This window comes from Haliotis asinina, chromosome 1 (assembly GCF_037392515.1).
Source record: "Haliotis asinina isolate JCU_RB_2024 chromosome 1, JCU_Hal_asi_v2, whole genome shotgun sequence".
In the NCBI taxonomy this organism is placed as follows: domain Eukaryota; kingdom Metazoa; phylum Mollusca; class Gastropoda; order Lepetellida; family Haliotidae; genus Haliotis; species Haliotis asinina.
This window is the reverse complement of record NC_090280.1, coordinates 10,997,391-11,024,065: the sequence shown is the minus strand read 5'-3', so window position 1 is coordinate 11,024,065 and position 26,675 is coordinate 10,997,391. Positions and strand designations below refer to the sequence as shown.

The window sequence follows — 26,675 nt, the reverse complement described above, 5'->3', positions numbered from 1 at the left end:
GGAACGATGTTCAGACATAAATACCGAGCGTGCGGAAAGAGCTCTATATGTTAGGGATGACGGAGAATATGGAGTGACAAGAGAGATGTGTAGATTTCACGATAGGATCGAGAAAAAAAGATTTCCAAATCATCGCATTTAGTTGAGGAAAATAGCACCAGGTGAACATGTTAGGATCAATATATATTTAGGTGTGGTGAAAGATCTTGAATTTATTTAGTATTTTGTTGAGGACAATGCAACTTGATGTTATCAAGGTAAACCCACGGTGTGATTTTGGAATGCTCTTGAACTGATCACACGAACAGCGTCGGGACAGTTCTCGGTATTGCTCAGATCATACGTAGACCTGGAGAATATGATATCATTGAGATCTCGGAGTGAATGAACGGAGTCTGACTAGGAAAATTAAAGGATAACGTTCAATATATCCTTTGTATATGGTGAGACCGAACACATGATCAAACAGGATGTTCACCTCTCATTTAATGCCTTGTTAACTTTTTAATCATATCACAGTACATTGAAGAAACATGAAACATGTGTTGATGTGGGCGTGTCTAACTGGTATGAGGGTCTCCAGATGCTGGGGGTGAGTCGTGACTTACCGCCACACTGTTGCTGGTCACTGTGGTGTACAGCAACCCTCATGCACTCTCGTTACATTTCGAGGTGCAGGGGGCGGTGGGATAGCCTAGAGGTTACAGTGTTTGCTCATCACGTCGAAAATACGGGTTCGATTCCCTACATGGGTACAATGTGTGAAGCCCTCTTCTGGTGTTTCCCCGCTGTGATATCCCTGTGATATTGCTGGAATATTGACAACAGCATACTCACTCACTCACTCACTCACGCTTCAGGTGTACAATGTCTACACGTGGACAACATCTGGATCATGGAAACGGATTTTAATGACAATTCCTCGTAAATGACTTTCACAATACAACACTTGAACACATGAAGTGTTTCTGGAGACGTGGTCAAGTATGCTAGAAAGACAAATTGCCAGAACCTAATCTCCGTTTAAAGTTCTAAGGGAGACCGAAGTAATGAAGGACCTAGGCCTTTACAATGCTATGGTGTGGACAAGCCAGGTATTATATTCTGGAAGCCGATCACAGGATCCTGGTTTATATCTATGGTGCTCTTCAGCAAAAATGAAATTCGGAGCCGCCGAGACTATCCTATTTCATAACAAAAGTACGACACAACACAAAAGGGTAAACATTATCAAACAATTCAACAATTCCCAACAGAAATAGTAATTATATTCACTGTTTGGAGGCATAAAAACTCAAATCATACTTGCAAGTAAAAGAATTTGATAGAGACAGTAAACGATGGTGTGAAAGAGATAAAATATTGGAGTTTGAAATAAAATGACAGAGAATGCATTGTTTATTTCGTGCGGTGCAAATATGTACTTGATAAATAAATATGATTATTTGCCAAAATGAAAGATACATTAGTGTCTATAGTTTACAGGCAAGTATAACGGAAAAGTTTATAGTCGATGGTCTCTTTCCTTAAAGTGAAAATTTAGTAAACCTTTCTGAGGCGTGTTATCGATGCAATATGTTCGGTGATTTAGTTGCAGTAACAAAATGGTCGTCAAAAGTGGTCCCTAAACAGCTAATATATATAGGTCCCTAATATATGTCAGCCTAAAGAAACAAACAAATGACGTCAGCGTAACAATTGCGTGCACAAGCACCTATCGGATGCATCACAATCGGAAGTCCGGGTAAAACCGACTGAGATCCCCTGACGACCCCTCTGAAGAGACCTTGGTGTCACTGTTCTCAGTGTTGGGTGTCGTCTTGGTTTGTTCCCCGGCCACTGGGTCTTCCGCATATAGGTCTCCTGGCAACACAACACCTTCCAATGTCTGCACAGAGTCTGTATCTGTGTCTCCAAGTTCCTCCAGGCTAATACTATATCTAGAGGTAGTGGGCATGGAACAGGAACTCTCCATCGTTAAATCGCCAAGAGATTCAGTTGTTGAAACAATCTCTATGTTTGAGTTTACAACACTGTCTTCCGAAAGTGTGTCGTCAGATGTGGACACACTCAACTCTTCACTGCGGTGAGAGATGTCTTTAGATTCTTGCACAGGGTTGCCGAGAAGGTCAGTGTCATGTTTAGTCCTGGTTCCGACATTTGCCTGCTCCACGTGACTAATCTGTTCCTGTTCTCGTTCTCGCTCTTCCTCGGTGTCTCCATCTGCTGCTTCTGAAACAGCAAAACACGTGTTTCATGCAGGGGTATATACAGGCGTATATGTATGTACACTGATATCTGACAATCTCTGTATACATTGTAGAGCAATGCTCTGCATGACATGCATTGCACTGGTTCCGTTAAGATTCACCATTCAATTCTATGTGTATGTTAAGGCCGTGTTTTGGGCATGTTTACAGGCATCATACATCCAAACAGTAAATGGTCATTGTCAAAGATGATGCTCACCATCTACAGGAGGTTGCTGTTTTGCGTCTCTGTCAGCGGTGTCCACGTCGACTTCTGGGGACAGGTCCTGTGTAAGTTGTGTCGAGTTACTGACTCTGTCGAGTTTCCCATTCGTCTCACTTAACTCACGTATTAGCCGTCGCTTCTCGCTGCTTTGATTTTGGATAACGACCTGTATAAGTAATATATACATTACTCCTACATCAACACAATGTATATATCTAAGTCAGCAATATCAAGACAACGTATATATCTAAGTCAGCAATATCAAGACAACGTATATATCTAAGTCACATATATAAACACAATGTATATATTTGAGTCACCTATACCCTAATAAGACAGAATGAGGCCGGTAATCTGTTGGCAGATTTCGGGTGGGGGTGATGATGAAAGACAGCGTTGGATGGAGAGAGGGACATGTGTGATTGGGACATGTGCTGCGGACACTGGCAAATAGACTTGTCTGTCTGTTTATCTGTCTGTCTGTCCGTCTGTCTGTCTGTAGCCGGGTTACTGAAAGAGAGAGAGGGGGTGACAAGTGGTAGGAAAGATTAGTGAGCGTAGTGAGGACATTGATAGTAAGGACAGAAAGAGTGTGAGAATGTGTGAAAACGCCGTGGCCTGGTCACACACTGGCGTGGCACCTACAGGGTACGTACATGCAACTTGTTGATACAGTCATTCATTTTTGACGTCACTTCCAGTAGTTGCTGTACGGAAATAGGGAGTGTAACCTTCTGCTGTCCGGTACTCGTGGACAATGCTGTAACATGGAGCATATCATTGATAGCACACACAACATAACACTGTCACAACACACCATGCATACACAATATAACACTGTCACAACACACCATGCACACACAACATAACTCTGTCACAATAGACCATGCACACACAATATAACACTATCACAACACACCGTGCACACACAACATAACTGTCACAATAGACCATGCACACACAATATAACACTATCACAACACACCGTGCACACACAACATAACACTGTCACAGCGCACCATGCACATACAACATAACACTGTCACAGCGCACCATGCACATACAACATAACACTGTCACAACGCACCATGCACATACAACATAACACTGTCAGCGCACCATGCACATACAACATAACACTGTCACAGCGCACCATGCACACACAACATAACACTGTCACAACGCACCGTGCACACACAACATGACGGTCACAACTCACCATGCACACACAACATAACACTGTCACAACACACCATGCACACACAACATGACGGTCACAACTCACTACCTACACACAACTTAACACTGTCACAACTCACTACCTATATATACAACATAACACTGTCACAACTCACTACCTACACACAACTTAACACTGTCAAAGCTCACTACCTACACACAACTTAACACTGTCACAACTCACTACCTATATACAACATAACACTGTCACAACTCAGTACCTATATACAACATAACACTGTCAAAACAACACCTGTATGTGTGTAGGATCTTAAGATTATCTCCACAATCCCCATTAAGTGAACTAAATCGTTGTAAAATTTAGCTGTATACTTAAGATTGTTCAATTAACATGCTCTATGAATCAAGAGGAAATAGATGCGAAAAAGAGAATGTTTCCAAGCTCTCCAAGCTAAGCTCTCCCGGGGTTATAGCTAGTAAAGAATGTTAGATCAACCTACACTGGGATGTCTCTGGAGCAGATAAATCCTTTGAGTCTATCACAAGCTGCGTCAGTTGAGTATTTATTTCCTCTGCTTGTTTTATCAGACAAATGCTGTTGCTATGGTGGTCGTCATGGTCACCGCTCGTCACAACCTGACAACAACAAATAGCCATGTTCGAACACTTTAATTTCTATCTTTCTAATAAAATAGCGAAGTTAAACTTGTGGAAATATACAACAAAATATGCATATATTCCTATTTATGTTTTATCTGAAAGGTCGTGAGCGCCATCGAAAGATCGTACCGTAATGCTTGCTAATATATCGTTCCGTTCTTCTAGTGAAGCCTTCAAAGCTTGATCATTCCTTCTCAGCTTATCTGTCAACATGAAATAAATGGCGTCCATTGAATCAGTTAGTAAATGTTATGGACGAGGAGGCAGACATGCTCCTTATACACATGCAGCGATGAAGGGCAAATATAAATATGTCAGTAATGATGCAGTAATGAAATCTCAGATCGCGTGTATTGCTACAATGCATTATGTCAGTCAACACCATGCAATCCTTCTCGCGGAATGTACATTTCGACGTTGTAAAATTAGGTCTAGATGATGGCATTTTGTGCAAATGACCCTCAAAGAAACACGCTCATCTTCAGCCGTGACGACCCGTCCCTCAAAGTCCATGCATTTCTTCTCCCTCAAGCTGACTTGACCCTGACCACCATATCATGAAAATCTGGTAGTGGAGGGAGGGCACCTACCTATTGGGGTGAGGACCTGTTCTGCCTGCTCCACTACAGGATCTGATATATGTACTTCATGTGGCTGAATCAGTGAATCAGCTGTCTCCGTGCTGATCCGTGTCAATTTGTGTGGTGGCGTTGTGGGACTAGAACAAAGTAACAGCATGCAATAGCTATTGTTTATTATACATTATGGTCATACATTCCACCCACACCAGTGTATTTTAAACCATTTAGAATTGTTATAGCAGACATAGATGTGACAGAGTGAGTGATGAGTGAGTGAGTGAGTTTAGTTTTTCACCGCACTATCTGGACAAATGGGATACAATGGCATGTGTCAACCGGGTCAGCGCGCCTGACCATGCAATCCCGTTTGTCACCTCTTACGACAAGCATGGGTTACTGAAGATGAATTCTAACCCAGATCTTCAAGGGAAATTGATCACGGTTAGTGAATAATGGTCTTCGGCCCTTATATGAAAATGGAATTACTTTGGTTTGCTTGGATGTGTCTGTGATATACTTGGGTCCTTGGTGCCATGGGGTGGCGTTGATACTGGGCGAGCTACAGACTGACTGAGATATTTTACCCATCTGAAACAATGTACATAAAACTATAACCATCTGAAACACAGAAAACTACCTATGAAACATGGCCTCAAAACTGTTTCATTGATCACCCTGGCAAAATCACGTGTCCATCTCTCATAAGATAAGATACCCTTTACTTGTTAATAACATACACATTTCTGCCAAGTCATATTACTACAATAACATAATGGCAAGGCTACGTCAGCGGCCTTCAGCGCCTACTTCGTAAATTATTGTGCGAACCAGCAGCCGTTTCAGACACACTGGTGACTAAAGTACTCGCCTGTCTCTCTCCACCTTGGACTGGGCCACGAACTGGTACATCTCTGGCTTGTATGCTCGACTGTTTATCACCATGAATGCTTTCTTATCTGAAATCAAAGAATAGCATCCATGCTCAGACACTTAAGACTCGGGTACATAATGGCTGTGATTACAAATGCCACAGTAATACTAAATGTATCTTTGCTCCAAACTGCAGAAACTAAGCTTTGTTTTGCAGCAAGCCCAACACGCAAGCACAAACACACACCAACATCAATCTGTATCAGTTAGCTAGTGACACCTACCAACCGCCATACTGCATCAACATGCACAAACACCTATCATGCACTTACGAACCACAGCAACAAGTGACTATCCTAGGTCACATCCTATGTCACTACCGACAGGGAATAATGACAGCCCAAATGCTGACTGCAATGACCGTACCAATCCACGTTCTCCGGTGTAAACCCACATTAATAGCCAGGTCAAGAACAACACACCAGTATTACTATCACAAACAACAACTCTATCAACCAAACACCTGCACCAATAACGTCATCTATATCCCTGCAAATAAGCAGTAATCTTCGAAAGAGTGAGTGTGTGGTTTAAGTTTTACGTCACATTTAGCTATATCCCAGCAATGTCACGGCGGGTAACACGAGAAATGGGCTTCACACATTGTACCCATGTATGGAACTGAACCCAGGTCTTCGGTGTAACGAGGGAACGCCTTAACCATTGGGCTACACCACTGCCCCAGTCATTCTCGGAAGGTCCATATCCATCAGTTACACCCCTGCCACACATCACAGCACAGCCAGCTACACAAACGTTTCCATGTCCGTGTCATGACCCAATCAAGCACCTGATCCCCCACGTACCTGCTGCATCTTCTCTGGCTAGGAGCTTCTGTCGCTGGAGAAGAGGGCTATTGCTTTTATAGGTTTCTTTATCGTTAAAGTGGCACAGGACCAGTTTATCATCCTGCTTCTGTAACAGCACCATGATGTTCTCCAGTAGCACCACATGCACATCCATCATCCGATGTGACCGCAACTTCATCGATAACACTCCGTCATACACAAGCGTATTTCGCTTTGGATCCAGATCCTGAAACATGAACATGTGAGCAGCATTATTTTACGACGAGATTACACGATTTTTAACCATGGACACTTTCAACAGATCATTAATAACAAAAGACTCATAAGGAAGCAGACTTGGAAGCATTCACATTGTCAGAGAAGGAAAGGTGAGTAAGCACGTGCAGATTTGCACAAAACATCACGTTACGTCAAGAGTACCATTCGTCAACTTCAGTCCAATCATTTACATTCTATGCGAATATTAGTAACATCCAAATGGTTATGAATCGAGCTCATTCTTCTTTAAACTGGACCTACCCTGACTTCCGTATACAGATAGCTGTTTGGGGAGTTGTCTATTGATGACTTGTCCAACATTTCCACTATAGCTGACAGCCTGTAGTAGTTTTCATAATCAAGCACACTTTGCTTCACATAGGCTTCAATATTTCGACTTTCTTGAAGTGCTTTTTCGAGCCGACAGAGTTCTTCTGAATCTGCAGAAGAAACGTTTTGTTCTATAAAATTTTCCGAAGAAAGAACGATTCACCAGCGCATTCCTATCCGAGAACGGAATATAACGACCGACAAAACAAATCAAGTGACCTTGACACGTTTTATACACGAATGCAGCCTCTGTATGTTTTCACCCAACACACACACACAAAAACAAACAAAAAAAACCCCGTGCAGTTATGGTGGTATTATTGAACAAGGGATCTAATACAAAACTTCTGTTTATTCTGTGTGTTTTGGACAAATAATAATCAATACACATCCTAACTTCACCTGGACATGGGGAAATCATTACACAACATGTAAACACAGGGAACGTCTCTACCTATACGTAATACGCTACTCAACTCATACCATCAGTATATTTGATGACGTCCCCAATAAACACTGGGTAGTGTGCCAAACGCTGCATCTGGGCTGACACCATGTCTTTCAGTTTCATCTGACGGCATATAGGACTGCTCTCAGATTTCTGAAACACAGTGGAAGGGTTGAAAGTAAACATGCAGACACTGAACAACCGTTTAAATGAAGAGGCAGATTGCATCTTAATAGGACAAAGATAATATTTCGTTTATCTTAATACGTGCAATTAACAAAATGCATAAAACAAGGAAATTTAATTTTCTGTTAAATAACCATATAATATTAGAGTGACCAGTGATTATTTTGTGAGTCAGAGAGGTGGTGTGGTCTGACACGTCTACTATATCCTGTACACAACACGTCAGTATTCATACTGTTAAACAAACTACTATATCTACTACCTGTCAAATATAAGAAGAGCAACATTTTAATAAGATTTTGTTTCACACCACGAGATCTTTTTGATGTGTAAATAGTTCTTTCACAGAATGAAGTCGTTGTATCTCCAGAACATTATCATCATTGTTCGTGTAAAGAGTTGTCGATTCATCGCTGGACATACACTGATAAGTTGGGTAAGGTGTGGGTCTTTACATTTCTTCACATTCCAAAGTGTCTGTTTCTGCTTGCGACAATACTCAGCACACGCTGCACTATACAGCCTCCCCGTGTCGCCGTCAAACTGCAGCAGAATCACCAAGTGTTAGTGTAGACTGAAGCTGCCTTTCGCACCACAAACGACTATATTGATTTTATTACCATCTATTTACTTAACTTGAGTGGGCATTTAAATTTGGAGACACCCACAACAATTGTCATAACATGATAACGTGCACCCTGGATTACGGGACACCCGAGCTCAGCAAATGATGACATTCATCTGTATGACTATACATTGATGTCAAAACGGTAGTTTAAAATCTCTTGAAACTGAGATGCACCGAATACCCCTGGAGGACATCAGTAGATTTCACTGGGACATGCTGTACGAGCAACCAGGGGCATAGCTACCGTTATTGAAACAAAAGCTTAGGGTTACATATGATTGCTGCCAAAATATCTGGTCAAGTACTCAATACTATATGAATAAGCCAGCTTTGCAACATATCAGGCTTACACGAAAGAATTAGCTTGCTACCTGCCTGGCAACTTAGGAAAGAGAGAATATAAATTATTTTCTCGAACCTGAGATACACTAAATACATATACTCGCCAACGTCAGTAGCTTTTATTGCGAGCAGCTGAGGAATGTGTCCACAGATGGTTTCCGCCAACTTACCAAGGACAAAAACACGTCCGCCACCTGTTGTATAATGTGGGAGTCATCTCGGCGTGCCTGCAGCTGTTTGTTAAACTCCCCTGGTGACATCACACGGCATAGGTTAAATATTGTAACCTTTATATTTGTTTGATATTTTACACAGCATAGCAGTATTTCTGATCATGGTACATCTTTGAAATGAATATGACTTGGTTCTCTCTTGAGTGAAGTGACTTACTGACTGATCTTACAGTATGCTCGGTAAATTTGTTGACCTCTGCAACTGTAATCATACTGTAATCATACTGTAATCATACTGCCAAACCCTCACTTCTAGAACCATTTGACAATCTTACAGCTTTTGAATGTCAGAAATAAACATTACATTTTAACACCACTACATATAATGAAGACCCGTGAAGGTCCCGGGCTAGAATAGGCCTTCAGCTACCCCTGCCTGCCAGACCCGTGAAGGTCCCGGGCTAGAATAGGCCTTCAGCTACCCATGCCTGCCAGACCCGTGAAGGTCCCAGGGTAGAATAGGCCTTCAGCTACCCATGCCTGCCAGACCCGTGAAGGTCCCGGGGTAGAATAGGCCTTCAGCTACCCATGCCTGCCAGACCCGTGAAGGTCCCGGGGTAGAATAGGCCTTCAGCTACCCATGCCTGCCAGACCCGTGAAGGTCCCGGGGTAGAATAAGGCCTTCAGCTAACCATGCCTGCCAGACCCGCGAAGGTCCCGGGGTAGAATAGGCCTTCAGCTACCCATGCCTGCCAGACCCGAGAAGGTCCCGGGGTAGAATAGGCCTTCAGCTACCCATGCCTGCCAGACCCGTGAAGGTCCCGGGCTAGAATAGGCCTTCAGCTACCCATGCCTGCCATAAAAGGCGACTATACTTGTCGTAAGAGGCGACTAACGGGATCGGGTGGTCTGGTTCGCTGACTTGGTTGACATATGTCATCGGTTCCCAATTTCGCAGATCGATGATCATGTTGTTGATCACTGGATTGTCTGGTCCTGACTCGATTATTTACCGACATCTGCCATATAGCTGGAACATTGCTGAGTGTGGCGTAAAACTAAACTAACTCACTCACTCACTCACTCATATATAATGAAACTCATGACATACAGATCTTTGATCTATGACTGTCGATGAGCAAGGTTTGGTGTCAGCGTTAACAGCGCAAACACTAGCTGTTACCAAGCCAAGGTGAGACTTCATTCAATTCTCTAGGAAGTCGCGCTATAGTGGCACCTGATGCGTGAATGTATGAACTAAACCGGCTGTGGAACTCACTGTGAAGACTCAATATCTGTTCCAGCTCCGGAAACAAGTGATGTGCCACCTGTTGATAGTCAGACAGAAGGGGCTTACGGAACATCTCGTCCAGAACCCTTAGAACTCGCAGGTGAAGTCTCTCCGTGTGTAGAAGCTCTGGAATATGTACAGCCATTACATCGTTTACATAATTATATTATGAAAACACTTATCTGTAGCTCGTCCCTTCCAGGGTATATTCACCAAAAGGATTTCACTTGAGACACGAACCTTGACAATTCTTGTGAGTGTCTGATTGTGTCTGATTGTGAGGAGAACTGTTCTTTCAACATTAACCTTAACGCATTTTCCCCAGAACAAGAACATATATGAATGTCTGAATATTGTTTTGCACCACCAGTATTCCAGCTTTGTCAGGGAGGATTACACTGCCAACAACACAAAGAAGCATAAATGTACCGTTTTCTCCATTCTCGCCATTCGCTTTCTCATTAAGAGATGCTTGTTGAATGCCTGAGGTCTCACCATTCAGTATTTCCTGGCGGTTCCGTTCCTGTTGTTTTAGAGCCAGGGCTCTGGCTCCGAGCAGCTCCTTCAGCGCAGGTAGACTTGGCTCCACATCCAGTTCCGGGTCTGAAGCCAGCAGTGCATCATGTTCAGTCTCCACGGGGCTAGGTGGGGGGTCGGTGTTGTTGCGTAGTTTCAACCTTCAACAGTGCATGACATCGCAGTCATCACAGTCGCAACCTTTCATTTTGTGAGCTAACATTCAGTATGTGGCTACTTGTTGCATAAACCCAGTAATGAAGTTACCATGTTTGCCATGATGATATAGACGGATATATCACTGAACTTATGCAACGTGTGTTCACATACAGTGTACCTTTTATACAAGCATTCTTAAATGGAAAGTCAATGTCTTTGTAGTTTCCTGTTGGTGCGACATGATTCCCCAACTGGTTCAAGTCAGCAAGCATCACATTCACACTGGGGCATTGTATATCTGGTTTTCTGTATTGTCATCCATTTCTACAAAGGAGAATGATATAGGTATAGGGTGCAAGGGACTGACTTACCGAGAAATGAAACTTGACGGGGAGAAGCTGAGTGATGGCCTGTGAGACTTCCTAACGTGCTCCTCCATTTCAAGGTTACAAGTGACTCGTCACCTTGAGTAGCAAATCTCTTGAAAATGTTAGCACATATATATATAATATAACATCCTTTCACACTGATTGTGAAAGAATTCACGATAAACGACAATAGTGTGTAGTCGGTATTCAGTATCTCGTCTACGGGAAATGGACCCGCTGAGGCGTGACATGTTGTTGTGGTTATGTGCTATATTCTCTTCAGCATCATACAAACACATGGACAGTCAGTAATAGTCATAGTGATTTGTAGAAAGAATCAGTTGTAGTGAGACTCAGTTGTAGTAAGACAACTACAGAGAATCTCAGTTGTAGCAAAGTCAGTTATAGTGAGACTCAGTTGTAGCAGGACAATTACAGAGAATCTCAGTTGTAGCAAAGTCAGTTGTAGTTAGACTCGATTGTAGCAAGACAATTACAGAGAATCTCAGTTGTAGCAAAGTCAGTTCTAGTGAGACTCCGTTGTTGTAAGACAATTACAGAAAATCTCAGTTGTAGCAAAGTCACTTATAGTGAGACTCAGTTGTAATAACAGTCAGTTATAGTGAGACTTAATTTAATAATAAAGTAACAGTAACGCTTGGTGTGGGGGTGGGGTAGGGCGGGGTGGGGAGGGAGGTACCACTCCCCACAGTACAGTGTGACAGTTCACTGTTGTCATATTATAGGCATCGACGGAACATAGTCATGGAACTTTCCGTCCTGTCTGCCTACTATAGAAGGATGATCCCAAATAGACGCAGGTCGTAGATACATGAGGCAATGGTACTCACAAATCATGCGTCAGTCGGAAATAATCGGGAATCAGAACATACGATCGGCGGATCCTGCTGAGGCACGCGACTTTGAAAGCGAACTTCTTGAATTCGACAGATGAGACACCGGAAACGCACCGGGTTACGACTGACAGAACAGTTCAGCTGTAAACTTACCTCGGGATCGGGACATGAAATGCCTCTATCTGTCGGTAGTGATAATATGTCTTCGTCTCTAGTAGTCATGAGAATTGGTAACCTGAGATCAGAGAGCCCTTCTACATGTGTCACAGTTACAGACCACTGCGGAGAGTTTAGTTAAAGTTTAACAGTTTAAATTCCCCATTATTGAGTGTAGTGAGTGAGTGAGTTCAGGTTTACGCCGCTGTTAGCAACATTCCAGCAATATTACGTGTTTTACACATTGTACCCATACGTTGAATCGAACCACTTCGGTGTGAAGAGCCTTTAAAACTATGCTGTCCTACCGCCCCCTACATGTCGAGAAGAGTTTGAATACAAACAGTCCTAGTTGGTGTTATAAAACAACTCATATTCAATGTGTACTTCCGGGTGCACATGTGACTCATTCCTACAGGGCATTTCCGCATGTAGGCGACTTCAGTCACTTTGGTCAGGACACTAGATGTACAGACACTGAAACCTGCACCCTATAGGTGTACTGACACTGCTCCCTACACCCTGTAGATGTACTGACACTGCTCCCTACATCCTGTAGATGTACTGACACTGCTCCCTACATCCTGTAGATGTACTGACACTGCTCCCTACATCCAGTAGATGTACTCACACTGTTCCCTACATCCTGTAGATGTACCGACACAGCCCCCTACATCCTGTAGATGTACTGACACTGCCCCCTACACTCTGTAGATGTACTGACACTGCCCCCTACACCCTGCAGATGTACTGACACTGCCCCCTATATATAGCTACACCCTGTAGTTGTATTGACACTGCTCCCTACATCCTGTAGATGTACCGATACTGTCCCCTACACCCTGTAGATGTACTGACACTGCCCCCTACACCCTGTAGACGTACTGACACTATCCCCTACATCCTGTAGATATACTGACACTGCCCCCTATATATAGCTACACCCTGTAGATGTATTGACACTGCCCCCTACATCCTGTAGATGTACCGACACTGTCCCCTACACCCTGAAGATGTACTGGCACTGCCCCCTACACCCTGTAGATGTACTGACACTGTCCCCTACATCCTGTAGATGTACTGACACTGCCCCCTACATCCTGTAGATGTACTGACACTGCTCCCTACATCCTGTAGATGTACTGACACTGTCCCTACATCCTGTAGATGTACTGACACTGCCCCCTACACCCTGTAGATATACTGACACTGCCCCCTACATCCAGGAGATGTACTGACACTGAGCCCTGCTCTCTGTAGATGTACGTGCTCCAAATAGATGTGCTGACACTGCCCCCCTATACTCTATGCATGTACTGACACTGACCCCCCGCACCCTCAGATGTACGGGCACTCTCCCCTACACCCTGTAGATGAACTGACACTGTCATCTGCATCCTATCGATGTACCGACACTCTTCCCCTACATCCTATAAAGGTACTGACACTGCCCCCTGCATCGATAGCAGTACTGACACTGCCCCCTTGTGCCGATTGATGCACTGACACAGTTCCCATGCACCCATATATCTACTGACACTGCTAAATGCACTCTATACATGCACTGACACTGCCGCTATATATGCACTGACACTGTCCCTGTGAGCTATAGATGTAGTGACACTGTCCCCATGCACCCATAGATCTACTGACACTGCTGTATGCACCCAATACATGTACTGACACTGTCCCCTACACCCTATATATGTACTGACACTGTCCCTCTGGGCTAAGGATGTACTGACACTGTCCCAATGCACCCATAGATCTACTGATACTACCCCATGCACCCTATAGATGTACTGACACTGTCCCTCTAGACTAAGGATGTACTGACACTGTCCCCATGCACCCGTAGATGCACTGACACTACCCCATGCACCCTATAGATGTACTGACACTGTCCCTCTAGACTAAGGATGTACTGACACTGTCCCCATGCACCCGTAGATGCACTGACACTGTCCCCATAGATGTACTGACACTACCCCATGCACCCTATAGATGTACTGACACTGTCCCTCTAGACTAAGGATGTACTGACACTGTCCCCATGCACCCGTAGATGCACTGACACTACCCCATGCACCCTATAGATGTACTGACACTGTCCCTCTAGACTAAGGATGTACTGACACTGTCCCCATGCACCCGTAGATGCACTGACACTGTCCCCATGCACCCATAGATGTACTGACACTACCCCATGCACCCTATAGATGTACTGACACTGTCCCTCTAGACTAAGGATGTACTGACACTGTCCCCATGCATCCTATAGATGTACTGACACTACCCCATGCACCCTATAGATGTACTGACACTGTCCCTCTAGACTAAGGATGTACTGACACTGTCCCCATGCACCCGTAGATGCACTGACACTGTCCCCATGCACCCATAGGTGCACTGACACTGTCCCCTGCACTCTACTGATTTACAAACGCGGCCCCTCCTGTATCTCATAGATATCGTGAGTGGGTGGGTTTGAGAGTCGCCTGAAATTCGGCGAAGTGGATCAGCAGTTGGTATGCCTGGCCACTAGCTGAACATTGAAACTTTAATTTTCAGTGTCCTCCATCCATCATGCAGTAATTCTAGTCGTGTTAGCGTGGAATAAAGTACTGTTTGCACTACTTCACATGACTCACGGCCCAGCCGGTGCTGCGGAAAGAATCAGTGCTCGTGTGGAGAGGTGGATGGATGGGTGGAGGTGCGCATGTATGTGATGTGAGATCGTAGGTCCGATCACAAGAGTGAGTGACAGATTACTGATCCAGACAGTAATATTCCAGCAGAAACTGGTAGGCAAGACAACAACGTGGACAAAGCACACCGGCGAAGGGAGCATGATGACAATGTGGGATACCGTCTCCATCCTGGAATCCCGTTTAACAAGGCCAGGTGAGCTTGCCATGACTTACCCGAGTCTGGGCCCATTTCAGCAAGGCCAACAGCAGGCGCCCCATAGCGGAACCAGCACATGCACGACAACAGGTATAGCCGAGCTGTTATTGAGGTCATGTCTAACAGTCCTTTCAGGTTACCGAGCAAGTCATATAATTGTCTCCTCACCCCCAATCATGACTACATAACAGTTCAGAATGAGTTTCGTCTCACTAGTAGCAGATAAGCACTGTAAACAAACGTGGCAAATCATGTCAATGCCTAGCCCTTGTCAAGCCAATCTAGGCTGTATCTCACACACATACTCACTGTTACATTGCGGCCGGGTTTTGTATCTCGAACCAGCACGTTGCCTATGCAGGAGTATTCCAACAGTTACCCGATGTCAAATCGACATGTGTACATAGTCAGTGGTGCTTGATCCGTGACGTCATAGTTGTTTATATCCGGGAGAACAAGCAGGTTGTCAACAGAGTTCAACATGCGCGACTCTAAATCTCCCAGCACGACGCTGTGAATGGGTAGGACGGGTGGCGACAGTCACATGCTGTATGGACGGCTATTCAACACTTTAAGTGTCTAGCTATAAATCATCGCCGTGTTGACAGCTATATATACATACAGTAGATGAACTATAGTAGGTGTCGACCACTGTCCTAACAGCATACATTCACGGTGTTGTCGCAATGGCCGGACATGGTGTTACAGTGTGTGTGTGTGTCAGCGATAACAGGACCTTCTTTTCCTGTCAAACATCCTCACATTATTCCGTGTCTCCATACCATACTGTATGATTGGGAAACGCCTTTCACCTTTAACCCCATGGCCAATGTTTTGAAATTCTATTACTGTCCCAATATCGCAATACATGTGTAGCTTCACCTCAAACTGTTACTTCCTCGTCCCAGTCGAAATGTCCTCGTGAACGGGAAATAGACTGAAAGTCACACACAGCAAACCTTATCTCCGTGAAATAAGTGGGCTAAGCCAACAGTTCAGTCCATCAACAATGCCGTGAGGTCTTGCTTCTTATGGCCCTCGGTGATATGGCCGGAATATTGCTAAATATATATAATATTGCATGTTCAAACGTTTATGATGAGTTGGGTATAATTCATCATTGTTTAATTTCGCTGGTTAACGGTGTGTTAGTGTTGAGCATCTGGCACATACATGTAAGTGCACACAAACTCATTTACAAACGAACCGTCGTGGAGACGAGGATAAGCCTGGGATTCTAACCAGCGACAACCGGTTTCTGGTACACCTAGGGGCCGCAACTGTGTACAACTTTGGGTTGGTTTGTTGTTTACAGCCATATGGCAGCCGTCTTTAAATAATTGAGCTTCAACCAGATAACCCAGTGATCAACTGTACACGCGTCGATCTACGCAATTGGGATACGATGACGTGTTAACCAAGTCAGCAAGCCTGACCGCCCGATCCCGTTAGTCGCCTCTTAAGACAAGCATGTGTTAGTGAAGATCATTTCTAAACCCGATCATCATGGATGCAGAAATGCGCTTCAGTGAACTATGAAACGTGATAGCCTCTTAAATATATTTATTTGACATCCAACCAAACGTATTTAGGAACAGATAATGCCTCGGAAGAGAATTAATGGATTGTTTAAAGTACCAAGGCTCGATTGTTATGTACTTACGTTTGATGTCACGATCTCTTTTGAAAAAACCTCCCTGGAACACCTCGTTACAGATACACAGATTATTTTAGAAAAAAATTTCACCATAATCTTAAAACACCCAAAACGTTTTCACAGAACATGAACTATGATCTTCAACCTGCCAATTCCGTTTGATGCCAGAGACACTAGACTTGAGGGAAAAGGAACAACATTCCAAACAGGGGTGAACTGGTGGTCACAACGTTCGCTCGCCACGCTGAGATCGATTCCTCACGTAGCTAAAATTCCAACATGGATACAATGTGTGAAGCACATTTCTGGTGAACTGAGAAGTGGGATTGCCTAACTTGACATAATACCATACTCACTCACTCACTCATTCCATGCACGGCGCGATCATCTCCACCCTCCCACACAGTGGTGGTTTCCAACTTCCTGTTGCACGTGCAAATACATTTCCATGCGTGGTTGCAATAGGCTTCGCGTTGTTCACATGTTTATGGGCATTGTTAATCATTCATGCCTTTCATATCTGAGCTAAACCTAAAATCAATTGAAAAATATTTTGTACTCGGATTGCAGTTAGTGCAATTGGAAGATATTTGCCTGCAGCACGCCAATACAGTGCCCAGGGTGTACACCCATCGCCCCTCCTTTCTTCTCGCATGTGAACCCCTTTCGGGGTGACGTCTCACACGGGGACCTCAGTGCGTTCATGTATTGAAAACTGCGAGTTTGTTATACCTATCGCAGCAGGTGTAAGGGAGCTAAGCTGCAATAACAAGCTACAGCAGCTCTAGCTTAAAAAACCCCAAAACCTGCCAAACAATCACGGTACCCGGTGTTCCAACTTTAAGGGCATTCGCAACGTAGCAGAACGCTACTCGTAACGACAATATCGGAATAATGGAATAAAAATGGCCTCAGTGTATTTGAGGTGTTGATACTTTACCAGGAATTTAACGGAATCAAAATGCATTGGAGATTTGGGTTATAAAGATTCGGAATGCAATTGTGAGCAATGACATGAGTACAACATTATAGGTAATTTAATAGTGTCAGTGTTTCGTTTAGAGAGAAATCTGGAGGGGGAACGTTCACGAATATTACAGAGGCAGTGCAAGAGCCTTAAAGAAAATCACTGTCTCAACTTCAGGGACACTCTATAACGGCAGGGATAGTGTTGGAAACACACTATTTCAGGAAATAAATAAACTACTAAAAAAAGAAACGCTTAGGTAGTATTTTTCCATGTAACTTTTCGAATTTGAATCATTGGTGTCTATGTAATCAGCATATCTATGGCGAACGCTGTCTGCAAACATTTCCGAGTTTGAATCCATTGTCGTTGAGGACAACTTACCAAAACGTACCAAAATCTGTTTTCCTCAATAAATGCAATAAATTGTGAACGGGAAGAAATTCATGCGTTTCCTTTTGCACGCACATTCCACACATAATTTCCAATAAACGTCGGGGGTTTCACTGTTCTTGAGACAATTGACAACCTAAAATTTGGTGTTCATGCCCAGACCTACTGAGGCTCAGCGCAACACTGCGATTGGTCATTTGGAGCCTGCGGGGTCTCAGTCTGCGATTGCAAGGCAACTGAATGTGTCACAGAGTACCATAGCAAGACTTTGGCATCCCTACCAGCAGCAAGGGACAAAACGTGATCGCCCCAGATCAGGTTGACCCCATTGACCACGCCCACTCAGGCTTCGACATTTGCGGAACAGGTTCACCACAGCATCCTCCACAACATAGTTCCAGGACTCAGCAAAATTTCTGATCAGACTGTGAGGAACCGCTTACGTAAGGCTGGTATTCGTTCCCGAAAACCTTTGTCAGGACCTGTCCTTACACGTCAACATCAGCAAAACGCAGTGGTGTCGTCAACATCTCCCATGGCCATTGCAAAGACGGAGAACTGTTATCTTCAGCGATAAGTCCCGTTACATGCTGCGACGTCCCGACGGAAGAGCACGTGTATATCGACGTCGTAACGAATGCTACGCTGCAAATTGTGTACAGGAAGTGGACAGATTTGGTTGTGGAAGCGTCATGGTTTGGGCTGGGATCTCATACAATGGCAGGACAGATCTCATTCACATCCACTGCAATTTGACAGCTAGACGTTACTGTGATGAAATCATCAGGCCTCAGGGCCCGATTTCTCGAAACAAACTTAAGTTTTAACTCAAATCTCAAACTGAGTATGACAATTTGACTGATGAATTTTTATCTTAACTGCATTTTTTAGACTAAAAAGGTCCAAACAACTGAAGAAATCTGTCCACCAAATTCAGACTGTCTACTATGTTTGAGCTGGATACCAATTTCCTTTCATTATGGAAAATGCATGTTCCTGCATTTTCTCAGATTTGAGCAAAAACTTGAACTTAAGTCAAAACTCAGACTTAAGTTTGTTTCGAGAAATCAGGGCCAGGTCCTTCCTTTCATGAACAGCCAGAACGTCAGTTTTCAGCATAACGCTCGGCCGCATACTGCAAGAATAACCAGGGATTTCCTTGTCCAGAAAAACTTTAGGGTTCTTCGTTGGCCCTCACGATCACCGGATCTTAACCACATTGAACATTTGTGGGACAAATTGGATCGTCGTGTGCGACAGCGTGACCCTCAGCCACAGGCGTTACCTGCTCTGTTTGTGGCCTTGAGGGAAGAGTACCAACTAATTTCCAGGCACTTCATGCGGAAACTGTCCCAGTCTATGGGACGCCGATGCCAAGCAACCATTGACGCTAATGGTGGCCACACAAGATACTGACTGCTCTGCGACCTTGACCTTGGAACACTAGTCACTTGTGACGTAGTTTCTTGCAGCATTGGACCCTTAATGTTCATTCAGGTTTTCTTCATAACTGCCCTGTATTACTGAACCTTAAGTGTATAAATTGATGATGAAAGCATCAAGCTCATTTTCATGATATCTTGATTATTATCTATGACCCTATATTTTCTGAAAAAAGACGGGTATCTTGCCTGCATCACAGTTTCCAGGCAACCCATGTGCTGTGCAGAGTTGTGTCCCTTGGGTGGGTTTGCTCAATCAGGGTTCGTTTTGCCTATGCTCCAAATTCCACGAAGGTGAAATCACTTTAGGCTTTTCTCCCACATGAAGCAATCACGATATGGTGTGACTGGAATCCTGTTTAACCTGACATTAAACTAAACTTGCTCAGTCAACTATTTGGGCAAGTCCTAAGAGTCTCCTTTCACGTTCAGGGTCAGAAACACATTACTTTCAAAACCTCTTTTAACTAGTGATGATAATTCCCAGTTGTTTTAATGAATACAGATATATGGCATGTATGAATGACTTTAAACACATGACACATCTTCAACACATTTATTTACATATCTGGACGGAATGTGGATGATACATAAAACATGATACAAATAAAGACAATGTTGGGTCTCAGTACCTATGAATGTATCTTATCTTCACAGATGTTACTTGTACAAGTTTGGCAAATTTTCTTGGGATGTTTTGATAAAATCCCAGCACTGATGTTACTCCAAAATTTCAAAAACGTGATGAAATCAAAATCTAAAAGATCATGTAGACTAAAAGACTTTCTGTGTCTTCTGGGCATGTCTAAATACATCTATGAGGTGATGTTTTGACTCGGTTAAGTTCATTTTTCCTGAGACCATCAACAGCTGTGTTGTTCAGATGAATATCACAGCCCTTTAAAGTCATTAAATGAATCCTGTCCTCCTGCCCCGACCCCTCCACCATGGGCCTGCTTGTTCTGTGAGGTCTTGTCCTTGAGTTTGGCCTGAAGCAGTACATGCTCCACCACCCCTGTGCGGATGTCCATCTGTGTGTTCTCCTTCTTCAGCTGCTGGATGGCCTGCTTGATCTTCACCAGTGGAGCTGAAATGCCACAGAATAAACTCAGTAAATAGTTTGTGTGTGTGTGTTGGTGCAATATGTCACATACATGAGCAGACTGTAATTCAACCTTGACAAGACAATTCAGTGACATTTTCATTGCAAACACTGATTCATGTTGTTAGAGTATGTTGAAATTTCATCAGAAAGAAAAGGGTACTCATGTGTCATGGTGTCCTAAAGGTCTGGGTCCATTTGCTGTTTCATATTCAAGCTTTTCACTGAAAGCAATAAGATGGACAAGATGATTTACCTCCGTCTGTCATACTGTTTCCTCTTTCATCCATCTCCTGCTTCACCTTCTCCAGCTCCTCTGTTACCTGGCAACACAAGCACATCATGAATCAGTTATTCTCAGTTACCTGTATAAATGAAATCTTGCACCATAGTGGTTTTGTGTGATTTGTGTGATTACCTCTTACAACAAAAGTAAATATTTCAACATCTCAATTAGATGAAAACATATTCCAAAACTGATCCCCTCTTTGAGTGAGTGTGTTTAGTTTTATGCTGCACTCAACAATATTCAACCTATATGGCAGCAGTCTGTAAATAATCGAGTCTGGACCAGACAATCCAGTGATCAACTTCATCAGCTTCAATCTGCGCAAATGGGAACAAACCCTATCCTGTTAATCGCTTCTTATGACAAACGTAGTCACCTTTTATGGCAAGCATGGGTTGTTCAAGGCCTATGCTACCTTGGACATTCACAAGACGATCCTCTCTTCGAATGTACCATAATTTTAAACTCATTAATTCATTGGCTGATCACATTCTTCCATTTCACTAACCTCTGCAAGTGACCTTGACCTTTCTGTGACCCCACCACTGGCTTGTTTGTATCGCTCCTTTGTTTCTGCGAGCTGGTCCTGAGCAGAACGAAAGTCATGCAGGGGCTGTTCCAACTGGTTGTTGATGTACTTCTCACGGCTGGAGATCTTCTCCAGTGTGCGGCTGATCTCATCGTGCAGCTTGTCAAGGTATGTCTTCGTCTCTGTCAGTGAGCTCTGGATGCCATCCCTGTGCTGGTGCATCTGTTCAAGATGGATTCGCCAGTCCTGGAAAAAAGATTACATTCTCTGTCAGTTGTCACCTTGCAGATTTGAATCATGTCACCAAGTTATGTGTCTAGATGGCCAGCAAAGTTTCACTTTACTGTCTGTTTTGTCTTAGAAAATCTAATGGTGATGGTGTATCTGATTTTTCCTTTCCCTACTGAAGTAAATGACGCATGTTCTGATGGTGAATGATGTCTCACCTTGTTATCTGTCCTGATTGTGACCTTTAGCTGTGGCAGTACTCTCTCCACCTCCAGCTTCCAGTCAGCGGCATCTGTTGTTGAATCAAGGATTGCCTCAGGTTTAGAGCCATCCTGCATCTGAGAGGAAAACAATTAAAGTTTTTAACTTAAAAAGTGACTCAAGACCAAGCTAAAATCTGATATCAATCAACAAGAATTATGTTTACACTGTGTTTTCATTAATATCCTGGCAGTATGGGTGACAGTGAGATGACAGCAGTATATCATTAAACACAACCTGCTCTCCCTACCCTATTCTGGTTGAGATTCTTCAGTCCCTCCAGATCCATCATTGGCTCATCATCCTCAAAGTCATCATCATCACCACCCTGTAACATCAACACATGTAGGTTAGTTAGCACTTCACATGTTGCAACTCAGTATTATTCGCACAAGTTGATAGCTGACGTGAGACAGTCCAACACATCACTATATATACTTCAAAAGTGTATTTCTGGTGTCCCATGCCATGACATTGCTGAAATATTGCTTTATGTAAACTTACATCATAGTGACCAGTTCGATAGTTTGACAGGAAAACGATCGAGATTGTTGCTCAGAACGCTGCTCTAGGTCGTTTTGCCAGAGAAGAACTGTATTTAGTTTGTCAGCAATTTCATCTAACGAGACTGATTGTGCTTTTTGGTCTTCGTCCGACATTTCGTCTCCTTGCGGGGAATACACAGAGCGAGTCTGTTGCTAGCGGATCACATGACTGGTCACATGATTACACTAGAAGCAGCTGGTACTCATGTGCACTGCAATATCTACCCTACCCCGAATATAGGATCCTCCACTTTGTTCAGAGTCAGCTCTGCATCTTCATCCTCAATCACATTCTCCTCCTCCATCTCCTCTTCAGGATAGGACGGCCTGGCAACAGCAAGGCAACACACAAGTAGCAGACAAGTTGTATTATCCCCAGTTAACTTGTCATCCAGTCAAACATAGCTAACAGTCAGGGGAGGCAACTGCATTGAGAAAAGAAACACTGACCTCTAAAAACCTTGAGGCCTATTATGTATGATGCATCAACAGCGGGTGAAACATTACCTGTTCCATTTGAAGTGGATGTTCTTGAGTGCCTCATCTGCAAGTCTGTCCAAAACAAAGATGCAGTGTTCTCCACTTCCCTGTTTCAGCTTGGATGGTGGGAAATCGATTGTGTGACCCTAGACAAATAAGCCCACATCTTAATGAGGGTTATGTCAAGAAACAATTGTCAAAAGTGGTATTGAAGCCTTCAGTAATGTAGTCAGGAACCAAACCCACATTACATCACATATCCATTCTATGATAAATGGTCAACACTGGTGTAGCAATCAAACCAGCTATTTAAATCAGACATGGTCACTCTGATTTGAAACCTAGCACCAGACAGAACAGAGTGATTTTTAAATTCATGATAGTATATTCATTATTAGGATGATAATTCATGTTTATCCATTATATGCCTCCATTTGCTACAAGTATGTTTATTTCTTGGCTTCTAACAATCAGCGAAGTTGTGTAGGTTCGCCCTACTCACAAATCTCCGCACTTCCTCCAGGATACTTGATATGGTGGAGTTGGGGTCATCATACTGAAAGAACAAAAATTTTGTCATGAAAATCTTAAAGGGAAGGGCAAAAATTTCAAACCAAAATACCTACTGCAAAAATTACTTTGATATAATTCATACCACCTACTGTGTCACAAATACTCCTGACTTGTACAAGAGATAAACTACATTTGAACTTATTTATTTGTCATGTTTTATAAAAAACAGGCTTATTTCACCATGTTCACAATAAAATCAATGTTTGGCAATGTGAACTGCAAGAAACAGCAACGTATATGGGCCATCGGAAACAGACATACCTCCTGTGGCTGTTCGAAGTTACGTCCTGCAACACGCAGCATCCAGGCTGCCAGTGATGTAAACATGAAGAACTGCTCTCCTGAGTTGGTGGGGATGGCAAAATAATGCCTGCAACAATGGTCAGTGCATTCAGGGGAATGTGACATGAAGGAAAATGATCATATACTCAATGATATTATACCTGTTATATAACTATTTCAGCTGAAAAATGTCAAATCTATTAAGTGGTTAGGCTAGATTGGTAAAAAAAACCTGTAGGTATTAGTAACTAAATTATTGGTCACCTGTCAAGTCAGGTCATCAAAGATGACTTGCAAGGCAAATATAAACACCTTAAGCCCAGTAATAGTAAGATATTGATATACTCACCTAGATATGGGTTTAAGGTTTAACTTTCTGGAAAATTCTTTCTCATAGTTGAGAAGTCGTAATTTGTCAAGTAGTTCTTCCATGATGACAAAAGGCATATATATGAGACCTGGACCGCCATCCTCGATGTCGTCACCACGACGCTTGTCTTCACTCATCCTCCTGGAGTATACAAGAACACAACTTCACAATGCAACATTAAATTATTTCATTATTTTCAAAGTTAATGGAAATTATTTCCTTTCCTTGTTATTTAATGCTACACAAAGATTTTCAAATTATATGATGGCAGTCTGTAAAAAAACTGAGAACGGATCAGACAATCCCGTGACTGACATCATGAGTATCGATCTATGCATAAGATGACATTGACAAGCAGCCATCATGTCAGTAAGTCTGACAATCTCATCCTGTTAGTCACCTCTCACAACAACCATGGTTTTCTGATCTGGGTGTATATCACTCCATAAGGAATAACTTATACTTTTTCACAATCAATCTTACAATGATCAAATCATGAAAATTAATATGTTAAAAGGTTGCAATCACTTTCTACATGATTATGCCAATATGAGCACATCTTACCATTAGTGATGCCTTTTCCTTGAAATATAAACAAGCTTAACAAATCATGCCTTGTGTTGATTAAAAGACTGGAGGTTACAACACTTGTGTTATGTGAACAGTCCAGGTAATATAAAAATATAACATGTAAGAGGTTGAAGGATAATGACCTGATTTTGCACCTCATATATACATAATGTCAAAATGTGCATGTTTGTTCATGGTAGAAAAACAACAGTAGCAAGATATCAACAGTAGCATGAATATTGTTTCTAAAACAAACTTTTGTACATAATGTATAACATACAAGAAACATATTTTTTCATATGTCTGCCCTTTGCTTCCTACCCTCTTAACTCAAAAGATAAGTCTGCAAAGTCATGTTTAAAACTGCCAGTCATAATGGTATGTCATTTCCACCAGTGTTATCAACTTGTAGAACGTAAGACTGATCTAATATGTAACAGGTTGTAGTCCAGTGGGCTGAAGGACAAAAGGGATGAAAAAATAGTTAAATGGGCTGAGGCCAAAAGTCAACTGGACCGAAATCAAAGGTGAAAAAAGCCGTAAAAAAGAATACAAATCTAATAAATTACAAAATAAAAGTGTGAAATGATAAATACCACCTCCCCTCCAAAAAAACAAACAACAAAACAATAAAATAGTGTACAATAGTGTTTAGTGTGTTGTTATCTTAAATGGAACTTTAACAGCAGAGACAGGCAAACTTGTCTCAGTCCAAGCAAGAGCTCACGTGAGTAGTACACATATTTTCTATTGAGTGTTTCCTAATTAGTAGTTAATTGATTACCACTTCTGATGATGTGTTCAAAAGTGTAAGTCTGAAGTGAATACATGGTATATGAATGAACCTGTGAGAAACTGAAATTATTGTAGTACCTGAACCGATATACCAGTGCTCAACTGATACCTTAGTGCTCTAGACTATGAACTATGAATCTGCTATCGATATGCAAAGACATGCTTGGCAATCTCCAGTTCAGTTGGTATGATATCATTTCTTATAATCTTAATGCTATATGTGTCAATAAAAAATGAAAATAATTTACAAACGTTTTTGTCTGGACCGCATGACTGAAAATAAGGCCCTTTTGACATTTTTCCACTGGCCCATTTGACTTGGCACTTCTCGGCCCATTTGTCCTTCGGCCCATTTGATTAGATTTAGGATGTAACCACTCACTGTTGGATATTTATGGTGTTTTTCTCTAGTTTATTCATGTGTCACAAGGACATTATTTAACAAACTGATCTTGTTTCTTCAAATGGTCCATAAATACAAAACAAAATAATTCAATTCAAACTATTTGTATACTCTCTCATCCAGAAAAGTACAATACTTTAGAATCATGTGGTGCCTAGTGGATGTGTTCTGGTTATAACATTGACAGATGCAAAACAAACACAAACCTATGAATCAGTCATTATTGGATCAGTGTCAAATATGTGATGCACAAAATAAACGTGCGACTAAATATACTTCGTGCCTAAACTACAATGTTGTTCATAAAACATACATGTAGGCACAATTCACGACATAAAATTTCTACCTGTATTCCGTGTTCTGTAACTGTATTTGTGTGTTCGCCGAAGGAATTTCTTTCTGCGCACATTTGTGCCCATTTCCGTTTCAAGGGATAAGTACTTTTTTCAATAAGAGAAGAATTAATGTTTAGCTTTTATTTGAAGAAAACACAGATTTGTCAAATTATTCACCTC

The 26,675-nt window shown here is 42.6% G+C and overlaps 2 protein-coding genes across 5 annotated transcripts; both read right to left on the bottom strand.

The window, feature by feature from the left end:
- Positions 1 to 889: 889 nt before the first annotated feature.
- On the bottom strand, positions 890 to 17,382 carry LOC137286916 (uncharacterized). Of its 4 annotated transcripts, none has more exons than XM_067818965.1 (17): positions 17,288 to 17,382; positions 11,358 to 11,450; positions 10,807 to 10,988; positions 10,300 to 10,437; positions 9,018 to 9,097; positions 8,301 to 8,420; positions 7,727 to 7,844; positions 7,175 to 7,353; positions 6,653 to 6,881; positions 5,785 to 5,872; positions 5,403 to 5,504; positions 4,926 to 5,053; positions 4,465 to 4,538; positions 4,176 to 4,311; positions 3,132 to 3,235; positions 2,470 to 2,641; positions 890 to 2,232 (listed from the first exon to the last, which is right to left on the bottom strand). In XM_067818965.1, exons 2-17 carry the CDS (start codon positions 11,423 to 11,425, stop codon positions 1,727 to 1,729), a joined length of 2,424 nt encoding a protein of 807 aa, XP_067675066.1. In that variant the 5' UTR covers positions 11,426 to 11,450; positions 17,288 to 17,382; the 3' UTR covers positions 890 to 1,726. The 4 variants fall into 4 exon arrangements, with proteins under 4 accessions (XP_067675066.1, XP_067675050.1, XP_067675057.1 ...); XM_067818949.1 differs by lacking the exon at positions 17,288 to 17,382 and adding an exon at positions 15,584 to 16,005; XM_067818956.1 differs by lacking the exon at positions 17,288 to 17,382 and adding an exon at positions 15,584 to 15,679 and having other exon boundaries at positions 11,358 to 11,466.
- Positions 17,383 to 20,275: 2,893 nt separating this feature from the next.
- LOC137286908 (intraflagellar transport protein 57 homolog) lies at positions 20,276 to 26,595 on the bottom strand. Its single transcript, XM_067818935.1, has 11 exons — positions 26,507 to 26,595; positions 24,372 to 24,533; positions 24,002 to 24,110; positions 23,670 to 23,723; positions 23,195 to 23,313; positions 22,918 to 23,014; positions 22,393 to 22,470; positions 22,100 to 22,219; positions 21,633 to 21,899; positions 21,092 to 21,158; positions 20,276 to 20,820 (listed from the first exon to the last, which is right to left on the bottom strand). The coding sequence occupies exons 2-11, from the start codon at positions 24,527 to 24,529 to the stop codon at positions 20,624 to 20,626; spliced, it is 1,266 nt and encodes a 421-aa protein (XP_067675036.1). The 5' UTR covers positions 24,530 to 24,533; positions 26,507 to 26,595; the 3' UTR covers positions 20,276 to 20,623.
- Positions 26,596 to 26,675: the final 80 nt, after the last annotated feature.

What these genes read in the sequence shown, in the direction of transcription:
- LOC137286916 (XM_067818965.1), bottom strand. Translation starts at nt 11,425, where the DNA reads ATGGAGGAGCACGTTAGGAAGTCTCACAGGCCATCACTCAGCTTCTCC. An exon ending in ATATATTAGCAAGCATTACG is followed by an intron (nt 4,312 to 4,464) that starts GTACGATCTTTC and finishes TGTTGTTGTCAG; the next exon opens with GTTGTGACGAGCGGTGACCA. An exon ending in ACTGTATCAACAAGTTGCAT is followed by an intron (nt 2,642 to 3,131) that starts GTACGTACCCTG and finishes TTACTTATACAG; the next exon opens with GTCGTTATCCAAAATCAAAG.
- LOC137286908 (XM_067818935.1), bottom strand. Translation starts at nt 24,529, where the DNA reads ATGAGTGAAGACAAGCGTCGTGGTGACGACATCGAGGATGGCGGTCCA. An exon ending in AACCTTAAACCCATATCTAG is followed by an intron (nt 24,111 to 24,371) that starts GTGAGTATATCA and finishes CCATTGTTGCAG; the next exon opens with GCATTATTTTGCCATCCCCA. An exon ending in AAACAGTATGACAGACGGAG is followed by an intron (nt 20,821 to 21,091) that starts GTAAATCATCTT and finishes GTGGCATTTCAG; the next exon opens with CTCCACTGGTGAAGATCAAG.